At 48.2% G+C, this 14502-nt stretch overlaps 1 protein-coding gene across 1 annotated transcript in view; it reads right to left on the bottom strand.

The window, feature by feature from the left end:
- The window catches only part of rbpjl (recombination signal binding protein for immunoglobulin kappa J region-like), an 80575-nt gene that overhangs the window by 20559 nt on the left and 45514 nt on the right, over positions 1-14502 (bottom strand). Inside the window, exons 5-6 of the mRNA XM_072515276.1 lie at positions 13395-13510; positions 6272-6446 (exon numbers count right to left, since the gene is read on the bottom strand). Of these exons, the coding sequence (XP_072371377.1) occupies positions 6272-6446; positions 13395-13510 (291 nt within the window). The remainder of the gene's footprint in view (positions 1-6271; positions 6447-13394; positions 13511-14502) is intronic.

Genomic DNA, 14502 nt, shown 5'->3' with positions numbered 1-14502 from the left:
GTGTTGCCAGGTTTGGGATAAGCCTCCCGTAGTAGTTGACTAGCTCTAAAAACAAGCGGAACTTGATCGGCCGCACCTTGTTCTCCACCGGATGTCGGCCATGTCTGCCCGCCCGATACCACGGATGACCTCGGGGGTATTGAAAACGCACTTCCCCCTTTGGAGGTGGATGCCGGCCTGCTCAAACCGCCCGAGGATTTCCGCCAGGTTTTCCAGGTGCTCCTTGGCTGAGGTTCCAGTGATGAGGACGTCGTCCAGAAACACGGCCACCCTGGGATCTCCCACTGAAATATTGTGCACGCCGATGAAACCCCGAATGGCAAGCGGGTGTATTCGTATAGCTCCCTCTGGGTATTAATGGCGACAAATGAGGCATTCAACACTGATTTTTGCCACACCCCCTTGATGTTACCTCAACGTTTGGCGAAAACCCCCGGTAAATTTGCCAGGATCCCTTCAGGGCCATGGGGGTTACATGCGGCAAACACACTGTCAATCTAACTTCAGGTGACACAGCCAGTCACGGCCCAATAACTTGGGACTGCCACCGCAAACCACCATTCAGGGCAAGCAGGCCGATTGATCACCGTAAGTCACTGGTACCATGTTCAAGCTTCTGGGTTACTGCGGGGTAAACGAGACAAGAGTCCTGCTTCTCCACGAAACACCTTTATTTCTTTGATCCAACTTCACCAACAAATCTCCACCAACAAATAGTGCCACATGTAATGCTTTATATATCAGTGACTTCTATTGGATAATTGGGCAGCACGGTAGCATTGTGGTTAGCACAATTGCTTCACAGCTCCAGGGTCCCAGGTTCGATTCCGGCTTGGGTCACTGTCTGTGCGGAGTCTGCACATCCTCCCCGTGTCTGCGTGGGTTTCCTCCGGGTGCTCCGGTTTCCTCCCACAGTCCAAGGATGTGCAGGTTAGGTGGATTGGTCATGATAAATTGCCCTTAGTGTCCAAAATTGCCCTTTGGGTTGGGTTATGGGGATAGAGTGGAGGTGCTGAACTTGAGTAGGGTGCTCTTTCCAAGAGCCGGTGCAGACTCGATGGGCCGAATGGCCTCCTTCTGCACTGTAAATTCTATGATAATCTATGATAATTGACATCAAATTAGTATTGAATTGGAAGGTCTATTAAACCATACCTAACATACCAGAGAGGTGCCTTCAATGGCCACAGGCTCACCCTATATGTGGCCAACCTGTATCTTGGAGGGCCAAGGTCTGGGGACCGGACCGAATCTCATTGAGCGTACGGTGGCTTCCGATTGAGATCGTCGTTGGATCCCGCGGGGCATTATGAGCCAGGTAGATCCCGGGAACGGGGTCTCCCAACTTTTATCGGCCACGCTGCGCCACAGCGAGCTGCTTTTCCGGCGCGGCTGTTTTTCCGGCGCGGCATGGCCATTGGATCGTGCCCAACATTTCTCACCTGCCCGCTGGTTAGGTCCCCTGGGTGGTATCCTGCCAGGGAGTGGGCAGGGGATGGGGGGGGTGGGGGGTAGGGACCAGGGTCGTAGAAGAACACATCGGAGAATAAGGTGATTCGGCCCGTCCAATCTGTTATTTTAAAGATTTCTTTGAAAAACTTAGAAGCTAATTGCTAAGCTCTCAGTACTGATGAGATTTCAATGAACCAAATCCTGGGGACGCAGCCTCCTCATTCAGAGGTAATTGGCGGTGCAAAAGTTTGGAGGCATTCTTCATCACTTATTACATCGAAAAAGAAGCCGCCATTTATGACCACTGACTGTCCTAAACTGCTGTTCAGCCAATGAGGTACTTTTGAAGTGTAAACGCGGCTGCATTGTGGGAAAACAAATTGTGCACAGCAAGCTCCCACGAACAATAAGGGAAGATAATTTGCTGGTTGAGTGATAAATATTGGTCGGGGCACCCGGGGGAACTCCATACGCTGCTTCAATACAATGTTCAACAGACCTATGAGGGAGTCTCTGGAGCAATTGCATCACAGCCAGCAGGTAAGTGATTGGCTTGTAACTGGTAAGTGATTTCTCTCTCTTTGACTTTCTCCTAGCTGTGTAGTGTAGTTCAAATTTAACTTCAGGTTTAAGTCATGGCAGGAGAGCTCAGACCCGTGTCATGCTCCTCTTGTGAGATGTGGCAAGTCAGGGACCCTTCTGGTGTCCCTGACTCCTTCATCTGCAAGAAGTGTGTCCAACTGCAGCTCCTGTTAGACCGCTTGACGGCTCTGGAGCTGCGGATGGACTCACTTTGGAGCATCCGCGATGCTGAGGAAGTTGTGGAAAGCACATTCAGTGAGTTGGTCACACCGCAGATTAAAATTACTGAGGCAGATAGGGAAAGGGTGACCAACAGACAGAGGAAGAGTAGGAAGGCAGTGCAGGGATCCCCTGCGGTCATCTCCCTCCAAAACAGATTTACCGTTTTGGAAACTGTTGGGGGAGATGGCTCACCAGGGGAAGGTGGCAGCAGCCAGGTTCATGGCACCGTGGCTGGCTCTGCTGCACAGAAGGGCGGGAAAAAGAGTGGCAGAGCAATAGTGATAGGGGATTCAATTGTAAGGGGAATAGACAGGCGTTTCTGCGGACGCAAACGAGAATCCAGGTTGGTATGTTGCCTCCCTGGTGCAAGGGTCAAGGATGTCTCGGAGCGGCTGCAGGGCATTCTGGAGGGGGAGGGTGAACAGCCAGCTGTCGTGGTGCATATAGGCACCAACGATATAGGTAAAAAACGGGATGAGGTCCTACAAGCTGAATTTAGAGAGTTAGTAGTTAAACTAAAAAGTAGGTCCTCAAAGGTAGTAATCTCAGGATTGCTACCAGTGCCACGTGATAGTCAGAGTAGGAATGACAGGATAGCTAGGATGAATACGTGGCTTGAGAGATGGTGCAAGAGGGAGGGTTTCAAATTCCTGGGACATTGGGACCGATTCTGGGGGAGGTGGGACCTGTACAAATCGGACGGTCTGCATCTGGGTGGGACCGGAACCAATGTTCTCGGGGGGGTGTTTGCTAGTGCAGTTGGGGAGGGTTTAAACTAATGTGCCAGGGGGATGGGAACCGATGTAGGAAGTCAGTGGGGACAGAAACAAAAGGCAGGAAGGGAGAGTGTGTAAAGCATGACCAGAGAAAGCAGGGCAGAGAGCAAGGAAGGTCTACATTAAACTGCATTTATTTCAATGCAAGGGGCCTGACGGGCAAAGCGGATGAACTCAGGGCATGGACGGGCACATGGGACTGGGATATTATAGCTATGACTGAAACATGGCTAAGGGAGGGGCAGGACTGGCAGCTCAATGTTCCGGGGTACAGATGCTATAGAAAGGATAGAACAGGAGGTAAGAGAGGAGGGGGAGTGGCGTTTTTGATTAGGGAGAACATCACGGCAGTACTTAGAGGGGATATATCCGAGGGTTCGCCCACTGAGTCTATATGGGTGGAACTGAAAAATAAGAAGGGAGAGATCACCTTGGTAGGACTGTACTACAGGCCCCCAAATAGTCAGCGGGAAATTGAGGAGCAAATATGTAAGGAGATTACAGATAGCTGCAAGAATAATAGGGTGGTAGTAGTAGGGGACTTTAACTTTCCCAACATTGACTGGGACAGCCATAGCATTAGGGGCTTGGATGGAGGGAAATTTGTTGAGTGTATTCAGGAGGAATTTCTCATTCAGTATGTGGATGGACCGACTAGAGAGGGGGCAAAACTTGACCTCGTCTTGGGAAATAAGGAAGGGCAAGTGATAGAAGTGCTAGTGAGGGATCACTTTGGGACAAGTGACCATAATTCCATTAGTTTTAAGATAGCTATGGAGAATGATAGGTCTGGCCCAAGAGTTAAAATTCTTAATTGGGGCAAGGCCAATTTTGATGGTATCAGACAGGAACTTGCAGAGGTAGATTGGGGGAGACTATTGGCAGACAAAGGGACGGCTGGTAAATGGGAGGCTTTTAAAAATGTGTTAACCAGGGTGCAGGGTAAGCACATTCCCTTTAGAGTGAAGGGCAAGGCTGGTAGAAGTAGGGAACCCTGGATGACTCGAGATATTGAGACTCTGGTCAAAAAGAAGAAGGAGGCATATGACGTACATAAGCAACTGGGATCAAGTAGATCCCTTGAAGAGTATAGAGATTGTCGAAATAGAGTTAAGAGGGAAATCAGGAGGGCAAAAAGGGGACATGAAATTGCTTTGGCAAATAATGCAAGGGAGAATCCAAAGAGATTCTACAGATACATAAAGGGGAAAAGAGTAACTAGGGACAGAGTAGGGCCTCTTAAGGATCAACAAGGGCATCTATGTGCAGAGCCACAAGAGTTGGGTGAGATCCTGAATGAATATTTCTCATCGGTATTCACGGTGGAGAAAGGCATGGATGTTAGGAAACTAAGGGAAATAAATAGTGATGTCTTGAGAAGTGTGCATATTACAGAGGAGGAGGTGCTGGAAGTCTTAAAGCGCATCAAGGTAGATAAATCCCCGGGACCTGATGAAATGTATCCCAGGATGTTGTGGGAGGCTAGGGAGGAAATTGCGGGTCCCCTAACCGAGATATTTGAATCATCGGCAGCCACAGGTGAGGTGCCTGAAGATTGGAGAGTGGCGAATGTTGTGCCCTTGTTTAAGAAGGGCAGCAGGGAAAAGCCTGGGAACTACAGACCGGTGAGCCTAACGTCTGTAGTAGGTAAGTTGCTAGAAGGTATTCTGAGAGACAGGATGTACAAGCATTTAGAGAGGCAAGGACTGATTCGGGGCAGTCAGCATGGCTTTGTGCGTGGAAAATCATGTCTCACAAATTTGATTGAGTTTTTTGAGGGAGTGACCAAGAAGGTAGATGAGGGTAGTGCAGTAGACGTTGTCTACATGGACCTTAGCAAAGCCTTTGACAAGGTACCGCATGGTAGGTTGTTGCAGAAGGTTAAAGCTCACGGGATCCAGGGTGAGGTTGCCAATTGGATTCAAAATTGGCTGGACGACAGAAGGCAGAGGGTGGTTGTAGAGGGTTGTTTTTCCAACTGGAGGCCTGTGACCAGTGGTGTGCCTCAGGGATCGGTGCTGGGTCCACTGTTATTTGAGATTTATATTAATGATTTGGATGAGAATTTAGGAGGCATGGTTAGTAAGTTTGCAGATGACACCAAGATTGGTGGCACAGTGGATAGTGAAGAAGGTTATCTAGGATTGCAACGGGATCTTGATCAATTAGGCCAGTGGGCCGACGAATGGCAGATGGAGTTTAATTTAGATAAATGTGAGGTGATGCATTTTGGCAGATCGAATCAGGCCAGGACCTACTCAGTTAATGGTATGGCGTTGGGGAGAGTTATAGAACAAAGAGATCTAGGAGTACAGGTTCATAGCTCCTTGAAGGTGGAGTCGCAGGTGGACAGGGTGGTGAAGAAGGCATTCGGCATGCTTGGTTTCATTGGTCAGAACATTGAATATAGGAGTTGGGACGTCTTGTTGAAGTTGTACAATACATTGGTACGGCCACACTTGGAATACTGTGTGCAGTTCTGGTCACCCTATTATAGAAAGGATATTATTAAACTAGAAAGAGTGCAGAAAAGATTTACTAGGATGTTGCCGGGACTTGATGGTTTGAGTTATAAGGAGAGGCTGGATAGACTGGGACTTTTTTCCCTGGAGCGTAGGAGGCTTAGGGGTGATCTTATAGAGGTCTATAAAATAATGAGGGGCATAGATAAGGTAGATAGTCAACATCTTTTCCCAAAGGTAGGGGAGTCTAAAACTAGAGGGCATAGGTTTAAGGTGAGAGGGGAGAGATTCAGAAGGGCCCAGAGGGGCAATTTCTTCACTCAGAGGGTAGTGAGTGTCTGGAATGGGCTGCCAGAGGTAGTAGTAGAAGCGGGTACAATTGTGTCTTTCAAAAAGCATTTAGATGGTTACATGGGTAAGATGGGTATAGAGGGTTATGGGCCAAGTGCGGGCAACTGGGACTAGCTTAATGGTAAAAAACTGGGCGGCATGGACTGGTTGGGCCGAAGGGCCTGTTTCCATGCTGTAAACTTCTATGATTCTATAATGCCGTGGGATTGTTTACGTCCACACGAAAAGGCAGATGGGGTCTCGGTTTAACACCGCACCAAAACGACAATGAGGCACTCCCTCAGAGTCAGCATATATTTTGTGCTCATGTCCCTGGGAGTGGAATTGGACCTGTGCACAACGTCACCCCCCCCCCACTCCCCCCACCGCCCCCCCCCCCCCCCCCCCCCCCCACCCGCCTCCACCCCGACTCGCAGTGATACTTACAGTCTGCATTCTTAATGGATTGTTTCTTCTGGGAAGGCTTTGAGATGACTTTGATGAATTTACTGTAGAAGGTCCCGACCTCTTGGCCATTCCCCAGGAAGAGTCTCAAAGCTATCCGGAAGTGCTTGCGTTTGTCGGCATCAGATATGTACAGTGCTTTGGCGCAGCCAAATTGCTGAGGAAAACGAACACGCTAAATTAAAAGCCGCAGTTTTAACAGGGGCGCAGAGGGAGCAAGGACAATCTGGGGATTCAGCTACACCAATCGTCGAAGGAGGCGGGACAATTTAACGAAGCTGTTGAAACTAAAGACGCAAATGGTTACGCAGAAAACGATTGGTTAAGCCTCAGCTGGTGGACCCTGTGCTCAGATCTGGGCACCAGACTGCGGGAAGGAGGTAAAATGTTGGCGAGGGTGCAGAGGACTTTCTCTTTAACGGTGCCAGGGATGAGGAATTGAAATGAAATGACAGGGCTGTTCTCCTCAGAGCAGAGACTGTTAAGGGGAAATTTCTCAGAGGCGTTCAAAGCCATGAAGGAGTACGATAGAGCAACTCAGAAGAAACTGTCTGCCATGGCAGGAGGATTAGCGATCAGAGTTCACAGGTTTAAGATAATTGGCTTTCTGAAAGGGTAACTTCCAAAATGGAACTGGATAAATACTTTAAAAGCTTGATTTGACTGTTTTATTAATTGAGCAATAGAGGAGATAAAAAGAGAAGGTTATGCTGAACAGCTAGAGAATTGTGTTCAATCCTGCGCGCCATATTGTAGGGAGGACTAGCGAGGCCTCGGGGGAGGGTGCAGATACCAGAAAGGTATCAGGGGTGAGGGGCATTAGACTGGAAAAATCTGGGACAAAGGGAGCGGCTGAGGGGAGATTTTGTGGGTGGGTGTTGAAAATTATGAAGAGTTTTGATAGAGTAAACAAGGAAAAAAGTGTTTCCAATGGCAGGGTGCGAATTTCAGCTGACTGTCAATAGAAGCAGCCGGCAGCTAAGGAAAATATTACTCAGTGAGTATTGTTGGTCCGGAATGCTCTGCGTGAAAGAGTGATGAAGTAGATTCAATAGCAACATTTAAAAGCAATTCGGAAAATAATGCTTGAAAAGGCTTTAGGAGAAAGAACAGGAAAGTGGGATTAATTGGGTAGGCACGAAAGGCCTTCAGCGATGTACTGTTCTGTGATCTATGGAGTGAAGTCATTCCAAATAATAAGCACTGGAAACCTTCATGGCATTGGCTGGAAGCATTTCTTTAAACCTTTATTTCCCCGACATTGTATCTCTTTTGTCTTGACTCCATGGTGGCAACTCTTATTTGGGTTGGCCAGAGTTTAGTGATCTCCAGGGATGAAAAGTCGCCGAAGTCCCAAGGGCCATAGGCTGTTTTCCCCTTTGAGGCGGTTAACCTCAGCCTGTGCGGGCATTGAACATCCCCCCCCCCCCCCCCCCCCCGCTGTTGACGTCTCTCCGCATCACGAACCGGCCGTCAAAAGCCAACTGAACCCCCAACTACTCAATAACAGTAACAGTAACATTATGGTGGGGCAGGCAATAAACAAAGAAATAACGGATGCATGTAGAAATGGTACAGCAGTTATCATGGGGGATTTTAATCTACATGTCGATTGGTTTAACCAGGTCGGTCAAGGCAGCCCTGAGGAGGAGTTTATAGAATGTATCCGCGATAGTTTCCTAGAACAGTATGTAATGGAACCTACGAGGGAACAAGCGGTTCTAGATCTGGTCCTGTGTAATGAGACAGGATTGATTCAGGATCTCATAGTTAGGGATCCTCTCGGAAGGAGCGATCACAATATGGTGGAATTTAAAATACAGATGGAGGGTGAGAAGGTCAAATCAAACACTAGTGTTTTGTGTTTAAACAAAGGAGATTACAATGGGATGAGAGAAGAACTAGCTAAGGTAGACTGGGAGCAAAGACTTTATGGTGAAACAGTTGAGGAACAGTGGAGAACCTTCCAAGCGATTTTTCACAGTGCTCAGCAAAGGTTTATACCAACAAAAAGGAAGGACGGTAGAAAGAGGGAAAATCGACCATGGTTATCTAAGGAAATAAGGGAGAGTATCAAATTGAAGGAAAAAGCATACAAAATGGCAAAGATTAGTGGGAGACTAGAGGACTGGGAAATCTTTAGGGGGCAACAGAAAGCTATTAAAAAAGTTATAAAGAAGAGTAAGATAGATTATGAGAGTAAACTTGCTCAGAATATAAAAACAGATAGTAAAAGTTTCTACAAATAGATAAAACAAAAAAGAGTGGCTAAGGTAAATATTGGTCCTTTAGAGGATGAGAAGGGAGATTTAATAATGGGAGATGAGGAAATGGCTGAGGAACTGAACAGGTTTTTTGGGTCGGTCTTCACAGTGGAAGACACAAATAACATGCCAGTGACTGATAGAAATAAGGCTTTGACAGGTGAGGACCTTGAGAGGATTGTTATCACTCAGGAGGTAGTGATGGGCAAGCTAATGGGGCTAAGGGTAGGCAAGTCTCCTGGCCCTGATGGAATGCATCCCAGAGTGCTAAAAGAGATTGCTAGGGAAATTGCAAATGCACTAGTGATAATTTACCAAAATTCACGAGGCTCTGGGGTGGTCCCGGTGGATTGCAAGTTAGCAAACGTGACACCACTGTTTAAAAAAGGAGGTAGGCAGAAAGCGGGTAATTATAGGCCAGTGAGCTTAACTTCGGTAGTAGGGAAGATGTTGGAATCTATCATCAAGGAAGAAATAGCGAGGCATCTGGATGGAAATTATTCCATTGGGCAGGCGCAGCATGGGTTCATAAAGGTCAGATCATGCCTAACTAATTTAGTGGAATTTTGTTAGGACATTACCAGTGCGGTAGATAACGGGGAGCCAATGGATGTGGTATATCTGGATTTCCAGGAAGCCTTTGACAAGGTGCCACACAAAAGGTTGCTGCTAAGATAACGATGCATGGCATTAAGGGTAAAGTAGTAGCATGGATAGAGGATTGGTTAATTAATAGAAAGCAAAGAGTGGGGATTAATGGGTGTTTCTCTGGTTGGCAATCAGTAGCTAATGGTGTCCCTCAGGGATCAATCAGTGTTGGGCCCACAATTGTTCACAATTTACATAGATGATTTGGAGTTGATAACCAAGGGCAATGTGTCCAAGTTTGCAGATGACACTAAGATAAGTGGTAAAGCAAAAAGTGCAGAGGATACTGGAAGTCTGCAGAGGGATTTGGACAGGCTAAGTGAATGGGCTAGGGTCTGGCAGATGGAATACAATATTGACAAATGTGAGGTTATCCATTTTGGTAGGAATAACAGCAAAAGGGGTTATTATTTAAATGATCAAATATTAAAACATACTGCTGTGCAGAGATACCTGGGTGTGCTAGTGCATGAGTCACAAAAAGTTGGTTTACAGGTGTAACAGGTGATTAAGAAGGTGAATGGAATTGTGTCCTTCATTGCTAGAGGGATGGAGTTTAAGACTAGGGAGGTTATGCTGCAATTGTATAAGGTGTTAGAGAGGCCACACCTGGAGTATTGTGTTCAGTTTTGGTCTCCTTACTTGAGAAAGGATGTACTGGCACTGGAGGGTGTGCAGAGGAGATTCACTAGGTTAATCCCAGAGCTGAAGGGGTTGGATTACGAGGAGAGGTTGAGTAGACTGGGACTGTACTCGTTGGAATTTAGAAGGATGAGGGGGATCTTATAGAAACATATAAAATTATGAAGGGAATAGATAGGATAGATGCGGGAAGGGTGTTTCCACTGGCGGGTGAAAGCAGAACTAGGGGGGCATAGTCTCAAAATAAGGGGAAGTAGATTTAGGACTGAGTTTAGGAGGAACTTCTTCACCCAAAGGGTTGTGAATCTATGGAATTCCTTGCCCAGTGAAGCAGTAGAGGCTCCTTCATTAAATGTTTTTAAGATAAAGATAGATAGTTTTTTGAAGAATAAAGGGATTAAGGGTTATGGTGTTCGGGCCGGAAAGTGGAGCTGAGTCCACAAAAGATCAGCCATGATCTCATTGAATGGTGGAGCAGGCTCGAGGGGCCAGATGGCCTACTCCTGCTCCTAGTTCTTATGTTCTTATGTACTGTATTGACAAGGCCATGCTGCAACCAATAAGGTGGAGTCCTTCTGCAATAGGACTCCACCTGGTGGCCAGGATGGCAAGTGACACGACAATATCACATCGATAAGTCCCACCATCAGCTATTTCTGTCTAGGACGACCAAAACCCCAACCACTAAATAGCCAAAGCTGAGCTGGTAACATCTCCGGGTGACCAACTTGTCTGAAAATACTGCAGGCGCTGGAAATAAAAACAAACAATGTTGGAAATACTCAGCAGGTGTTAAGGAGAGAGTTAACGGGAGGAATTTTCCCAAAATTGCAAAGTGCTGGATCAGGCGATTAAAGCTGTGTGAAAATCGTCAGCTTCACAGATGCCCCCTGGTTAAACAGCACCTTGGCGAAGATCACATAGCAGAGATTGGCATCCCCCCCAACAGAGATCGGAATCCCCACGGAGATCGGAATCCCCCAGGATGATCTTGACCCCCCCCCTCGACAGACAGAGCCCCCCACCATAGAAATTGGCATTCCCCCCCCGCCCCAACAGATTTCGGTTAATCCCTCCATGGATATCGGGACCCCTCCTTATGACAAGGGGAACACCCCCAACCCACACACACAGAAGAGCAGCCACACCCCCACACTACACAAGCATCGGGGTGACCCTCCCCCACCAGCATCAGGGCACTCTCCTCCCCATTACCCCCTCAGTGACATTGCCCCCCCCCATCATTGGCACCGTCCCCACCCTCCTTCATGGTCTCCAGCCCCTCCCACCCCAATGCATGCACAATCGCGCGCCCCCCCCACCCCTCCCATCAACATGCACCCGGCCGCTCCCCACATACATATGGGAACTCCCCAATAAGGCTTCCCAAAGGGCCAACCCCAGCAGTGCCAATCTAGCAGTGCCCAGGCACTGCCCTGCAATGTCCCTCATCAACTGGGGACTATACTCATCTCCGTGCCCCCAAGGTAGTCATCACGACTGGTTCTCGTCTTTGAAAACCAGTAGTGTTTGGCGCCGGTGTGACATCATGCCGCCGGTGTGACATCATTGCCGCCGGTGTGACATCATGCCGCCGGTGTGACATCATGCCGCCGGTGTGACATCATGCCGCCGGTGTGACATCATGCCGCCGGGGTTCGGGGGGGGCGGGGCAGTATCCAGTGTGGGCGGACCTTATGGTGTAAAGTAGGAATATTTAAATTGATTAAAATTCATGGAAATCAGGTTCATAAGACCATAAGACATAGGAGCGGAAGTAAGGCCATTCGGCCCATCGAGTCCACTCCACCATTCAATCATGGCTGATTTCAACTGCATTCACCCGCTCTCTCTCCATAGCCCTTAATTCCTCGAGAAATCAAGGAATTTATCAACTTCTGTCTTAAAGACACTCAACGTCCCGGCCTCCACCGCCCTCTGTGGCAATGAATTCCACAGACCCACCACTCTCTGGCTGAAGAAATTTCTCCTCATCTCTGTTCTAAAGTGACTCCCCTTTATTCTAAGGCTGTGCCCCCGGGTCCTAGTCTCCCCTGCTCATGGAAACAACTTCCCTACCTCCACCCTATCTAAGCCATTCATTATCTTGTAAGTTTCTTGGTGTCAGCCACCAACGGGAGGGGGAGCGGAGCGGAGATGATCTCAAACTGAGATCTCACAAGCGCAAATCCATCTCACAAGATACCACCCAATGTTTCAGATGAAAAGTCATCGACCTGAAGCATTAGCTCTGGGTGCGATTTAATGGGGAAAAAACATTTCCGTGATGGATGTTTCCCGGGACTGGCAGCTCCCAGAACGGCCCCGCTATTAAGCGGGATAGTGCTTGTTTTCAGACCTCACCGAGGCCACACTTAGACTCATTTCCTGTACTAACGGGCTCAGCTGGACAGTGCTGGAAGAAGTCGGGGTGCCATTCTGCCACCTGGCACGGCCTCCAGACGTGCCAAGGCCCCAACTTACTAATGAGGGAATCTTTGCACCTGACCCCCCCCCCACCCCCCGCAATTTACCTCATAAGGACAGGGCACCCACGCCCGATGCCTGAAAAGGGCATTATGCCACCCAGGCACCTTTGCACTGCCAGTAAGGTTTGTCACCAAAGTATCTGATAGGAAGGCCCTGTACTTACTGAAGAAGACACTCACTGGCAGAGACCTCACGGGCAACTTCTCCTTCAACTCACTGATCTACTTTGTTGGTCAGAAAAGTCTCCAAATTAAAATTCTCACCCTATCCTTCCAGGGACTCAATGCCCGGGGTGCCCGGGTAGCATTCCAGGGTATCAGGCCAGCAGTGCCAAGATACCCAGGTGTCGGAAGAGTGTCAGGGTACCATCCTGCCCTGTCCCGACCACCTGGGGGGCTTTAATGGCCTGAGACCCCCCCCCCCCCCCTCAGGTATCTTTACACCTGGTCCATATTTGTGTGAATCGGTACTAAATGGTGACCTGGCAAGGTCTCGCAGGCCCTTTGAGGCCATTAGAGGCCGCTGATCTTTGAAGTAGTGCCATGGGATCTTTCTTATCCACCTGAGGGCAGGCGAGGTCGCAATTTAACATCTCGTCCAAAAGAAGGCCCTTCCTATAATGCAGCACTCCTTCAGTACTGCACTGTAAGTGTCAGACTACATTTTATGCTCGGACCTTAGTTGTGCAGGATTTAATTTCAATGTGAATTGAGGTAGCAAGATAGTCACCAAGAGAATTCAGAAGAAGCCTCTCCACCCAGAGAGTGGTGAGAATGTGGAACTCGTCACCACAGGGAGTGGTTGAAGTGAGTGGTATGGATGTACTGAGGGGAAACTAGACAGACACAAGAGGGAGAAGCGAGTAAAGGGTTAAGACGGTAGATTTCGCTGAGGAAAGATGGGAGGAGGTTTGAGAGGAACGTAAACATCAGCAGGAACTGGTTGGGCTTAATGGTTTGTTTCTCTGCTGGATATCGTATGAAAAAAAGCACATTCCAGATGTCTTGGCTAATTACTTTAAAATATAACCGCTGTAATAACCAACGTGTTTCCATTCTTACCTTGGAGTCGGACTGTTCTTCAAAGTTGATCTTTAGAGCAGCTTCTTGACTGCTGGTCATGCTATCCAGGCCCATGTACCCACACAGCCGACAGTTCGTCTCGTTGAGACCGCACACTAGAACAAAGACGGTGTCAGTCACCTCACGGGGCAGTTGTTCGGTCCGCCTGGGCCAGAACGAGATGGTCTGGACAACGGCCTGCTCCCCCGGACCGCAGCTGTCTCCACCTCCCCACTGACCTCCCACCCCACCCCCAAGAATTAACAACAGACCGAAAGAGGTATGATTGGCCCCGAGTTTCCTGGGATATCCTGCCATCATCAGCCCACCACAGCTTGGTTGGAATGCAGCGATACACCCAGGAGGGCAACCAGCCCTTTCCTCCACACATCCAGCAAGGTTACAGCAAAGCAGCGGCCTTGACAGCCTGAGGGAAGGAAGGGTTGAGGCTCCCGATCAATCAACCAGAAGATTTGACCAATATCCAAAGGATTCTCAGTTGTCACAGTGAGGCCTCATTTGAATTTAATTGGCAAGTCGTCAGTGAGATGGACCGTTTCAAAATCACTTTCACCAACTCTTAAAGTTGTGAGGAACAGGGTGGGGAATCCAATGCTTGGCTGGCAATTCCTTATGGCCCCAGGAAAATCAGGGTCCACATGAATAACACTGGTGTGTAAAATAGTTACTCTTCCCACACAGAATAACCTGGTATTAGAAAGGGGAGCCTGACGCTGGACAGTTCCGGAAAGTTCCATAACACCCTCCAATACCTTCGACAACATTCTAATAAACCCTGAAACAGTATGGAGTTGAAATCAAAAGTGTTGCTTTTATGAATTCAGATGTAATGAAGGAAACATATTAATTGCTATAACTTAACTCTCCAAAAATAACATTGAAAAACAATTATCACCGCCCTCTTAAAGAATCACAGGAAAATACATTGCAGAAGAAGCCCTTCGACACCAACTACTGAAAAACACTTGGGGCTGGATTCTCCCAAAATGGGACTATGTCCCCCATGCCGGCATAAAAACGCTGGCGCTTCACTCTCAAGATTCCTTGGGAAAAGATGAGCCGATTCACTGGCCTGCAGGGGGCGAGC

Source organism: Scyliorhinus torazame, chromosome 8 (assembly GCF_047496885.1).
Source record: "Scyliorhinus torazame isolate Kashiwa2021f chromosome 8, sScyTor2.1, whole genome shotgun sequence".
NCBI classification, from domain to species: domain Eukaryota; kingdom Metazoa; phylum Chordata; class Chondrichthyes; order Carcharhiniformes; family Scyliorhinidae; genus Scyliorhinus; species Scyliorhinus torazame.
Note: the sequence above shows the minus strand (reverse complement) of the source record. Positions and strands in the feature narration are given on the sequence as shown.